Raw genomic sequence first — 11,952 nt, forward strand, 5'->3', positions numbered from 1 at the left:
AAGCCTCGGACAATATTTTCGCTAAGGAAAAAGTTGTTTCAAATCACCTCCTGAACCACCCCTTTCAAGGTGAACAACATTTTTGGAACACCCTGTATAGACGAGAATTATATAGTGAGTAGATGTTAATTGAAAAGTAGGGTATTTCAAATTGTTCATTAGTCGTTAAATTTTTATTAAAGCTAATCTGCAACGTTTATTTTTCAGAACGGATGGCTGTCCCCGAATTCACTTAGCACCGGTGGCATCTGGTAGACATATTGCACGCGATGATCAGCTTAAGCAGAAATTCGCAGCTCGTTTTGGATGTCTCGCCTTCGACGCAGAAATGGACGCCGTAGTTGAAAGTATTTTGGGCAATTGCCGTGAAAGTTTCGCTGTTATTCGAGGTATTTCCGATTACAAAGACGGCTCGCGTATAAAAGAGTGGCAGCCGTATGCATCTTTGGCTGCTGCCAGCGTAATGAAATCTATCATTTGCGCCATGGATCCACCAACTAACGTCTAATACTTTTCAGAATCAATATATAGGGTTAATCGTACAATGATTTTCCATTTCCCATATTTCGCAACTTTTCTTTTTGTATACGGTGGACCAACTATTTTTATTAATGAGAAACAGTGATAGTCTACATTGGCGCACTTAAGAAAGTGTAACTTAATTTCTCTTGTTTTTTATTTTTATATTTAGCATTGCATTAAATGCGAGCTGAAATATAATCCTTTTCTTTCTCGGTCAAGAAGAAAGTAAGATCGTAATCATAGAATACGATAGTCAGAAAGTAACGTGCACGAAGTGCATTTTATAATTAATTAAGAAGATCGTAGTCGATACGATTAATTTTCTTAGTATATAGTAGGAAACAAAACGAATTCAATACAATATGCTTCCAAATAATTTATACACCGCTCAACAATTACGTATCGGACTGATAAAAATACTGGTTTATCTTTTCTTTCTCAAATTCTTCTCGACACAACTATTTGAGAACATTTGAAAAACATTTTTCACAATTTGCATCTTTTAAAAACGACCTTTAAATATTAATAGTCCGGCATTTGCATCGATTCACGACACTAATTAATTTTCTAACGTGTCATTGTATCAATTTGATATGAGTTTACGGATTTTATAGATTTATTTATATATACACTTTATACTTTTAATACTATTTCTATTATTCTTTATTGTATGAGAGAAATCGGTACAGTGATCCTAAGACTGGTGCCATTTTTCTTTTACGTCGCACATACGTAAATTTCATAAAATTTTCTTACGTAGGAGAACACTATATAAAGTAAGAAATTATAATGTTTGCAATAGTTATGTAGTTTAAATATTATTATAATAACGAGGCTCTCGAATATCAAATCTTGTCGGACGGGATCCGAAGTAAAGTAAGTAGGAGAACCAGTGAAAGCTTTAATTGAAGCCTCGTAGTCATCAAAGCAATTTAAATATAGAAGTGCAAAGTAAAATTTGTATTTAGCGCCACTTTTATTTTTATTTTATTCTAAATCTAATTAAAGTCAACTAAATCTAATTCAGTCACTATTTCTGCAAAATCTTCAAAGTTTTGCACGATCAAAATGGTATAAGTTTAAAATTTCACAAGTATAGTTCAGAACGCATCTTTCTTTTACATTTTTGTTACGTCGAAAGTTTAATATTACTTTAATCTTGCTAAATACAATTAAACCTTTGCGGGGCGGTATACACACCAAATATATTGGAAAATGTACAATTAATTAATATTAATTAAAGTGCCAATGTGTTCAATAAATTTGGTTAACGTAAAGGAGATGAGAATTTTTCTAAAAGATACGTAACCAGGAGATACTTTTTAAGTCAATTAATAATATATATATCATCACTCAGTAGTTTGACTTTAAACTGAAAACTTTGTTCTTTTAACAATTTGTCAGTTTAAATGTCAAATACTGACTACTCTTTTCGTATCTTCAATATCTCATTCTCATCTTTTAGAGTAAGATTCTCATCGCCTGCAAGAGGAACCAATACTGAATTACACTGTCTTTTAAAAATTCAGATGTGGATTGTTCGCATCTTTGAAAATCATTTCGAAAGGTTTCAATGATATTGAAAAAAAATTTGTTAATAACATTAAATATAACTTCCTCGCATTTCAACAATTTTATAGATTCTAAAGCACAGGGTAGCATACGAAAACTTTATATTTAAGTGGCATTTAAATATTGGACTCGAGCATAAATCTAAACAATTAGAAAGATACGGATACAGATAGCATCATCAAAACGAGTTTCCAAAATGTCACCGACTGCATTCTCAGTGGGACTTAAACAATAATTGAAAATCCTTATTTATTTATTTATTTATTTGTTGGTTTTTGAAAACGTTTATATTCTAGAAAAATATAAGTAAGGCTCTCGAGCTGTACAACGCATAGAAAAGATTTTCCTTTCTGGTCGAGGATGTTATTTATTTTGTATTATTTTAGGAATACATTGTTAAATATTTAAAATACAAAAAAAGAAGAAGTAAATGATAGATCTATAAAAATAGAACCTCAGATCAATATAATCGATGAAAGAATCACTTGTTGCATAGAAGCACAGTTTTGAAATTCTATATTGAATAGAGAGCGAGTTGAATATTATCACATACACGTTATAAAGGATTTTCCATAAAGGACTTTAAGATTTTGTTTTTTTAATAAGACACAAACAATATGGAATATATCCAAGTTTCATATTTAAAATGGAAGTGATGCTATCACACGCATTTTGTTATTGAACAAACAAAATTTTAGAGCCCATTTTGGAGAGCACTTTAATATAAATATACACAAATACGTAAATATAGATGAACACCTACTTAAGGTATTTAATATATAATGTATAAATCGTGAATTTTATTATGTCGTGAAACTTTAAATTCGATTTACCTCATGATAGATTCCTACTTAAGGCCTAAATATTAACTATGCAACAAACACTTTGTTATTACGTTTAAGCGAGGCTCTCAAGCTTCGAGCTTCCAACTGCGTATTTACATATACTTGCGTTTGTATTGCGCAGTTTCAACGCTAGTCGCACTATTGTGTTTTCCGTCTATTTATATGTAGGATTTAATGTTAAGTAACAAATGCTATGTGTACATGTACGTCCATTTAGTTTCTATTTAAAAGAAATTTATTAGTCTCTGCGATGAACATAGAATCCCAACGAACCTCGATTTTATCTGCTTAACAGTTCATGATTGTCACAAGTCAATAGTTCAAGAAACGATGCTGACCATTTTACGCTATTTAAGATTTAAAAATCTACTTAAAAGTGCTTAAAAGCTTTAGAAAAGAGAATCTTGCTTCAAGCTTGTAAACGAGTAGTCTTCCTGCCAAACAAAGGGATTCGTTGTTAATGTCTTGACATAAGTGCATGGTACTTGAGCTTAGACATCGTTTATTTAGAATGAAAAAGTGTTCAATGTGCTTAACACGTTAAGCGCCAAGCCTATTTTGTTATTATTGCACGCTACTATGTAATCTCATTACAATTTATATACTACAATGTGTATTTTTATTGGCTTTTTCAGAAATGCTTCTTTCTTCAGTCGGTTACCATTGATTCATGTTCCAATGTAATTGGAAAAGATTATTTTCCGGGTCAAATCAAATTAGTTCTTCTAAAACAATATCGTAGAGCTATTTTGAGTACATTTTTATGATCTTCAACGCATTTAATGTAACATTTAACTTAAGAATATAATATTTCAAATTGTACATCACTAACAAGTAGTCAATGGTGACTGATGCAACGCTTAACGTGTTAACAGTTTCAGAAATAAGAATCTTGCTTCAAGCTTGTAAACAAGTAGTCTTCCTGCCAACAAAAAGATTCGTTGTTAAGATCTTAAAATAAGTCCTTGGTATTTGAGCTTAGACATCGTCTATCTAGTATAGACAAGTGTTCGATGTGGTTAATAATATGGGTGCTGTCAAAACATTTCATAATTTTATCTCGATATCTTAATTTGTGATGTCATCAGAATCGAGGCATATATGAAAATATGGAAGATATGATATAATTCATGATACAATATAACTTTATATATCCTTTGAAAGGATATAATTTACCCTTGTGATTTCATCGAGATGACATCTTTACATCCAAATAGTTTGAACTAATAAGCTAAAAATTTGTTTTTAAAAATAAGCGTAACATATTCCAATTTCTATAATCATCCTATGCATATCGCTGTTTATAAATAAAATGAAATTAAACAATGTTTAGAAAAGTAATGCTAGGATCGAGTGGAAAACCAAAAGTATAATAGTATACTATTTTGCGAATGTTTTGGTTGCACCCATGACTAAATAGTAAGGTTTTATTAGGGTTGTAATTACTGTGGGAGAAAAGGAAACAGTAATGTATTTAAGTGTGAGTTAACGCTGGAAGAGAAACTGTGATAATATCTAGGTTTTTCTGAGCGAGATAAAGGAATATATGTGTCAGTTTATGGAAATACTGTTTGATAAAAGCATGGCGACTGTTGCAATGCGTTTCCACTGGCAGGATAAGCAATGTAGATTTTTGTCATCATGTGATCTGTCATAATACGTTCAAGTCTACGTGGAAGGCACCACACACCCGATATGCACATTGATCTATTCTAACAATACGGAGGGCCATATAGTATAAATAATCTAAACATTCTTTAGAATTTCATTTCCTTATGACATAGATTGTTAAGGAAGTATGTATAACGAAAGTGAATATAAATGAGTTCTGGAATCAAAAAACTATACAGCAATGTATAATTTTTTTTAGTATAGACACCTCTTCGACATCTTTATTCCACAAGATGATATTTGTACTAAAATATGGTTGTGTCAATGCTTTTAGAGTATTACATACATAGCATGCTTACTAATCCTTTGCACTCCATGGATTTGTATCAGAAAAAAAGAGTATCGATATCATCAATCTTTATGTTGTAAAGTATACCATGTTGAAAAAAGATTGTACGTAACAAAAGTTACACCATAGATAGTGTATCCATCCATCATTCAATGTTTTTTTAGCACTACACTATAGAGTTCAGTGTTTTATGATACAATTTTCAACTGTAACATAACCTCAACAATGTATATATTATATATAGTTAAGGATACTAGTCAATGATTAATTGTAAAGTCAGACGAGGTATTCCTTTCAGAAAATGTTTTTCTGCACGATTTGATATCCCTTAATTTTTCATATGTGGTTTTTAAATAGGTTGAGGATACTTTTTCCTTATTTCATTGAATTGAGGTTATGTGCATAATAATACAAAAACAGAAAAGCCACAATAGAAATGTTTGCATAATTACTTACATTGAACAAAACAAAAAAGTGGTATAAAAAAGGCTTTTTATTTATAAATGCACTATAAATTTTGTTCTGACATAGTATTCTTAGGCTAGTCCTATTAAAATTCAAAGGATGAGGCACGCATTCTTTTTTATAATAATGTATTAGTCACTAGTAAATGAACTTTTAAATAGTTTATCCTAATGATTTTATTTTTAGTGATACTAGCCTAAGCATGTTAAGAGAAAATAATTATTTTCTGTGTCCTAATACACATTTTCCAAAGTTTTTTTTGTATACTTTTTATTATACTGCTAGTCTTATAATTCTTTAAATCAAATTTTACTATATACGTATCTATTGTTAATATTTTGCATTCTTTCCATTTCTGCTAATGCATCAATGTTGCATGGAATTGTCTTCTGTGCATTTATCTTGGGCATACAAACTGTCAGTGACTTGTTTCTCTGCTGGTACCACTGTTTTCAGAGAGTTTTTGTGAACTTGTGTGTATATAGTAGACTATATAATCCTATGGCATACATACGAACACTACCTACATTTATTATACACATATCTACAGAAATTGCAAAGTACATACACACAATTGTAAACAATTGTAATATATCATAACATGTTTGATTTAAGTTTCTTTAGTTGCAGTTCAGTTACGTGAAGCTGAAAATGTGACAATAGCATGTTTTAATTGGTACATCATTGATGGTTATCACTATGTTTTAATTAGTATTTGTTCTCTCCTTATTTACATATTTGTTATTCTATATTTGAATGGTTTTAATGCTCGACACTCCATGTGACACTATTTGAATGACTGAGGCTTATTTACAGTCTATAATACAGGTTAGTATTTTAAACGATACATGGTGTACAATTCAGTCTTTGATGAAGCTCTTAAAATATTTGTTTTCATTAAACACGCTTCTGTTCCATTTTAGTGCGCATTTTTTTTCTTGATAAAGAGTCTGTGTTCTGTGAGTTGTAAATTGTAATCACGCAATAAGAAGCCTATTTAAAAATCTTTAAAAAATATATTTGCTGTACTTTATCCTATTTTTACCAACGGGACATTCTTATTTCTTCTATTTCTTTTCTAAAATTCCATCTTTCTCGGTCCCGTTCGTTTTCTCGTCTACGTGTTCACATTTTATTACTGGCAGATCTGTTAACTTCTCCATTTCTTGCTCCTTTTGTGGACTTGGTTTTCCATAACTGTTCCATGGTTGTAGCTCCGAAGTTCCAAATAGTAAATACACAATAGCGCTCGCTATAGAATTAGCAGCGGCTATGATAAAAACTTTCTGCCATTGTTCCACAGTTTGCTAAAAAAAAAAAAGAGAATTTTCATTCTTTTTTTTCCAATAGAAGCATTGAATTATATTATTGTATATAAATTGTATCTAACAAAAATATCTTCAATGAGTAAAAATCATATTTACATTCAACAATTTCCTTATCAGAAACAATTGACTTAATAGATTTATTGAGGATTATTATATATATAATTCTTATTTGACTTTTTAAATAAAATAGCTGGAACCTAATTTTCTATCTATGAGAATACTACCTATATTAAACAACGCAATTTCCTTCTAGCTAATTAAGAATATATGATTGTTATTTACGTTTTTATTCGTTAGACTTCCAACGATAGCAGGTGAAATGAAACCGGACCAGATTATTATCATCCCACAAAAGCCAAGAAGTACGCTAGCATAGTTAGGGCTGAGGTCGACAAAGTTTGGTAAGGTGGAAGCAGAAATGGCGCCGTTCATGGTAGTTCCTGCTATCATAAAGATCACAGCAAGAACTGGCTGGCAGCCACTGTAAGCCAAAAACAGGATGAACATCCCTTGCACACCTGTGCATGCAAACGTAGCTAGCTTCCTGACGTTTGTCAAACTCATTCTCTTGGTACGTATGAGCCAATCGCAAAAGACTGAGAAGTAGTATGAGAAAATCATTCTCAGTAGATGAGGAGCTCCGGAAACAAGGCCAGTCTACGAACAAGAATCCAATACGATAAAGCAACTTTGGTGTTATCCCAGGAATAGCTTTAGCTCACAGTGAATTAAAAATTGTATTTACTAATTATATACATATAATTGTATATCTTTACCGCGTTGATGTTCCAGCCATGAATGAAATTGAAGTAACTCGGAGTTTGGGTCATCAAAGTAAGGAAACCCCAGCCACTGCCCCACTGTCCGGCAATAGTCATCCAAACTGGGACAGACAGCAATATGGACTTCCAGGGTATTTCAGATTTTTCTTCGTCGACTGTTTCTCTGATATTATCTATTATATATTTCTTTTCCTCTTCAGATATTCGAGGATGTTCCTGGGGTGAATCGTATGCCAGGAATAACCAGGCACAGTACCTTCGAAGGAAACTCTACGTTAGCATTTCTGTTAAGTTCATTTATTCATTTATTATTAATTTATTACATATGTATTAGTTCAAGCTTAAGCGTGCTACAAATTTAATAGCTTTTACAGAATTTATTCAGGTTGTATCGTTACTACTTTACAGGAAAAGAATTATGATCAATGAAAACTACCAACATATTTCCATGAAAATAAACTCTCAATTGCTTATGTAAAACAATAACTAACAGGCTTAACTAACAGTAGCATATATACAGGGTGGAAATCAGATGAAAGTTGTTCAATACTAAGGAGGACATTATGTGGTGGAACTTTTGGAGGTTACATATATAACCTTATAACTTATAAGGTAGCTTATACATATAAGCTACTGTTAGTTCAGCCAATTGATTTCTTTCAGCAAATAAGTCTAAAATAAATTTCGTTAAAAATTGTTTTCTTACACACGAAATCTTAAAGCCAAAAATAATCTTATAAGTAAATTTCAGTTGAAGTAATCCTGAAAATATAAGTTAAAAATACTTTTATCTTATGACAGCTCTCTACTTATCACTAATGTATATTTTTTTATTGAAAGGGATTTCGGTGAGAGATTTCACGATTGCCATGGCAAATATTTTCAGATAAGTCTACAGAATGTTCTTATCTATAAGCAAATTATTACCAGATTACTCCAAGCGAAGACGTTACATAAAAAGCTGCACTCCAACCATACGAGCTACTGACAGCTGCACAAAGTGGATAAGTTATAGCTGCACCTACAGAGCTACCTGAAAATTAATGTAATCATGTTCATAGCGTAATATGAATTGTTAAGTAACTCCCTATCACCGGTGTATATCTTATCATTGGATTAAGTCTCGTCACACTTTTTCACTTAAACCTTCTTTATTTATAGCTATATTATTGATAAACCTTACCTAAATAGGAACTGACAAATTTGCTCCTCTCAACTGCAGGAATCCATTTAGCTGTCATGTTATGCATCGAAGGCCATACAACACCCTAAGTGAACAATATCTTTATGAATTCTCTTCGTCGAAAGAATTTTCAAATAATTTGTAATCATGTTCACGTTTAGGGATGAATTTGATTTACCATTAAATCGTTTACAATAATCATTCTAGACTGCGAATGTTCATGCAAATTCATATTTTTGTATACGCAGATGAAGAACAAGAGATGTACATTAAAGTATTGCAGTATCTGCGCAGTATGTTTTCTCTTCTAAATGTTGAAATCTATTTTATTTTTCATATTTGATATATTATCATAAATGTGTAAACATTAGCAGTCTAATCATTACTAAATAAACAGCATTGTTATCATACAATTAAGAGTGTGGGAGGATTTGATACGTTTTGAATGTTGTCGACTCACTGCTGCCAGACCTTGAAGAACTCGCAAGGCAATGAGAGCATAAAGGTGTTGGCGGGTCAGAATTGGAATGAGGAAGCCTATAACAGCTGTCAGGAGGTTCCCCAGACCAAACACAAGCTTGGTTCCATAACGTCTGGCCAACAGTCCTCCAGGAAGCTGCGACAACCAGTGTATCCAGAAATAAGATCCCAACGCTAGACCTTGCTCGAACTCAGTCCAAGCAAATCTGTCTTCGTACTGAAACAAAATTATGGAATAAAGGAAAGTGATCAAAGTCAGACACCCGATTGGTTTTCCTTGAATAATTTTCTAAGTATTGATGGTGACATTTTTAAGCATGAATTTTTTTAACCGTAGCTAAATAATATCTTTTAGATAGAGGAAGGATGGGTGGGGACAGTGGATAACGAGACATAAGTATGGGATGACAGGAGGATGGATGGTTGAATGAATGTGGATGAGGATAGAAAAAGAAGGAAGATGGGAGAAATGAGGTGGAAATTATGGAAAGAGTACGAATGGATGTAGGATAAGGAAAATTAGAATTTTAAAGAGAAAGCAGTGGTAAGGTAGATTTAAGAGTAAGGATTTCCTTAGCGTAAGAAAAAAAAGTACAAGAAGAGAAAGCTGGAGTGTTAAAATGTAATCCCAAGGGGAACAAGTACGCAGTTAAAAATTTTGTGTTCTTGCGTATAACTAAAGTTGAATGTATCTGATCTCAACAAACACTTTGTATGAAAATAGCGAAGAGTTGTAAATATAATACATTTTTAATGTTATCTAAAAATTAACACAAAATAATAGTGGACTAAATTCTCAGATTCTACGTTTAGCGAGTCGTGAGTTTATTATTACACATTGTTTGTGTTAGTTTAACATAGAAAAAGATGTAACGTGTTACTAGCAACATTTAATTTGAGTACGTTATACAGAAAAATTGTTATTTAGATTCAATAACACTTATGAGCTCTAAGATCAACACTAAGTCAATGATGTACTTGGCTGAAGAAGCTCAATCAAAATTAATTAATTTTGTTTTTGATTTTTTTAAATTTCTATTACTTATTTTTAACATTATATACCCCTAGAAGTTCTGTAATGATACTGTAATAAACTACTGCAGGTAATTAACATAACGATTATGTTAAAGTTACTATTTGTGTTATTATTTAACGAGTACGTGTTAATATAACACAACAAAAATGTATATTTAATACATGTTTTTAGTTAAGTTTAACAATAGAAATTTGTTAAACATGATGAGATGTACGATACATTGAGCTGGATTACAAATTGAGGAGTCCAATAAAACAAGTTAAATAAAATGTTTAAAGAATACATATATATTAATACATGTTAATATATACATATTTGAGATATAAAGAAAGGAAGTAAGGTAAAAAGAAGGAGCGTAAACATTCAAAGAAAAAAGTACCTAGAACTATAATACATATACATAGGGAGTTTGATTAAACATACTAATAAAACACATACAAGAAAGTTACACAAGTTATCAACTTTTTGTGTTAATCTATTAAATATGTAGCTATATTAAATTGACACAAAAATAGTAGTAGACGGTTTGAGATATTGTGTTGAATTTAATGTAAATGTATTTAATGTATTTAATATAATTGTAATGTAATATAATGTAAATAATGTAATTGTAATGTAATATAATGTAAATAATGTAATTGTAATGTAATATAATATAAATAATGTAATTGTAATGTAATATAATGTAAATAATGTAATTGTAATGTAATATAATGTAAATAATGTAATTTGTGTTGAATTCAACACAACATTTTCAACAGTATACAGATCCAAATACATAGATATATCAACAATCCAGCAATTAATAATTTATGCAAGGTAAGGATGCACCTACCGTGACATTCTCTGAAATTGGTACAGCAGTAGACACCACTGTAAGATTGCCACTTCCTTCTAATGTTGTATTGGCAATTTCAGGATTGCACTGGGCAGTAGCAGCAGCTCCCTTCGCACGGGGCATCACCATCGCCACTATTGTCAGATTCAAGTTGATTCGCAACATATAGTTGATGGCGAAGCCGCAGAAAACAAGGTACCACAGCACATCTCGACAAGTTACCATTTCTTTTCCTGGCAAGTAGAATTTTAGAAATTGTACTTTAATATATCTAAGCTGAACCAGAAGTTTCATTTGATTTTTTTCATTTCGTTCGTTCTTAATGAATGATTTAAATTAAGAAAGTCATAGCTGTATTCAACAATTTGTTTTTTTGAAAACAATTGACTTAATAGAAGATCTGTTTGCTGGCGTGTATTGTATTAGGTTGTCCAAAAACTTTCTTTCATATTTTATGTGTTATGTTATGTTACCGAGTTAAACACGATCCATTTTGCTTTATAGTATTATATTAATATTATAACTATTTATTTAACGGAAGAAACTCTTGGGATAACGTAATACATATACCGAATAATGTTCAAAACAATTTTTGTTTAGAGAATTAAAATATTGGGTTTTTTATTTCATGTCTAGTTCTACCTAGAAATTTTGCTGCGCCCTTTAGAAAGTCAGTATGGTCGTGTGATGGCTCCAACATTGTTATTTCATTTTTTAAAAATTCATATAAATACAATAAAAATTAATTTTATATATTATATATATATATATATACAGGGTGTCCCAAAAATGTTGTAACACCTTGATTTGTATATTGAAATATTATTAGATATTCATGAAACTTGGTATTTATGATTTGTTTGAGCCGCAACTTTGAATCTGATATCAGAATTACAAAATTCAAAATGGCGGATCCAATATGGCCGACATGTATATTGAAA

General features: G+C 31.1%; 2 protein-coding genes and 1 long non-coding RNA gene across 6 annotated transcripts in view; 2 read left to right on the forward strand and 1 right to left on the reverse strand.

The window, feature by feature from the left end:
- The window catches only part of LOC128881760 (uncharacterized), an 11,657-nt gene extending 9,629 nt beyond the window's left edge, over window positions 1-2,028 (forward strand). For all 4 annotated transcript variants that reach the window (XM_054133056.1, XM_054133058.1, XM_054133057.1 and 1 more), the window contains one exon: window positions 208-2,028. In XM_054133056.1, coding sequence (XP_053989031.1) covers window positions 208-508 — 301 coding nt within the window. In that variant the 3' untranslated portion in view covers window positions 509-2,028. The remainder of the gene's footprint in view (window positions 1-207) is intronic.
- A 142-nt stretch (window positions 2,029-2,170) lies between these two features.
- Window positions 2,171-11,952, reverse strand: part of LOC128881761 (sialin) — an 18,095-nt gene continuing 8,313 nt past the window's right edge. The window contains exons 2-8 of the mRNA XM_054133060.1: window positions 11,009-11,244; window positions 9,118-9,354; window positions 8,658-8,742; window positions 8,402-8,507; window positions 7,469-7,730; window positions 6,975-7,349; window positions 2,171-6,671 (exon numbers count right to left, since the gene is read on the reverse strand). Coding sequence (XP_053989035.1) covers window positions 6,432-6,671; window positions 6,975-7,349; window positions 7,469-7,730; window positions 8,402-8,507; window positions 8,658-8,742; window positions 9,118-9,354; window positions 11,009-11,244 — 1,541 coding nt within the window. The 3' untranslated portion in view covers window positions 2,171-6,431. The remainder of the gene's footprint in view (window positions 6,672-6,974; window positions 7,350-7,468; window positions 7,731-8,401; window positions 8,508-8,657; window positions 8,743-9,117; window positions 9,355-11,008; window positions 11,245-11,952) is intronic.
- Window positions 7,464-8,450, forward strand: LOC128881763 (uncharacterized). The gene is made up of 3 exons (XR_008458166.1): window positions 7,464-7,605; window positions 7,675-8,214; window positions 8,315-8,450. It is a non-coding gene; the product is annotated as an uncharacterized LOC128881763 (long non-coding RNA).

The sequence above is a fragment of the Hylaeus volcanicus genome, chromosome 9 (genome assembly GCF_026283585.1).
Source record: "Hylaeus volcanicus isolate JK05 chromosome 9, UHH_iyHylVolc1.0_haploid, whole genome shotgun sequence".
Taxonomy (NCBI): Eukaryota; Metazoa; Arthropoda; class Insecta; order Hymenoptera; family Colletidae; genus Hylaeus; species Hylaeus volcanicus.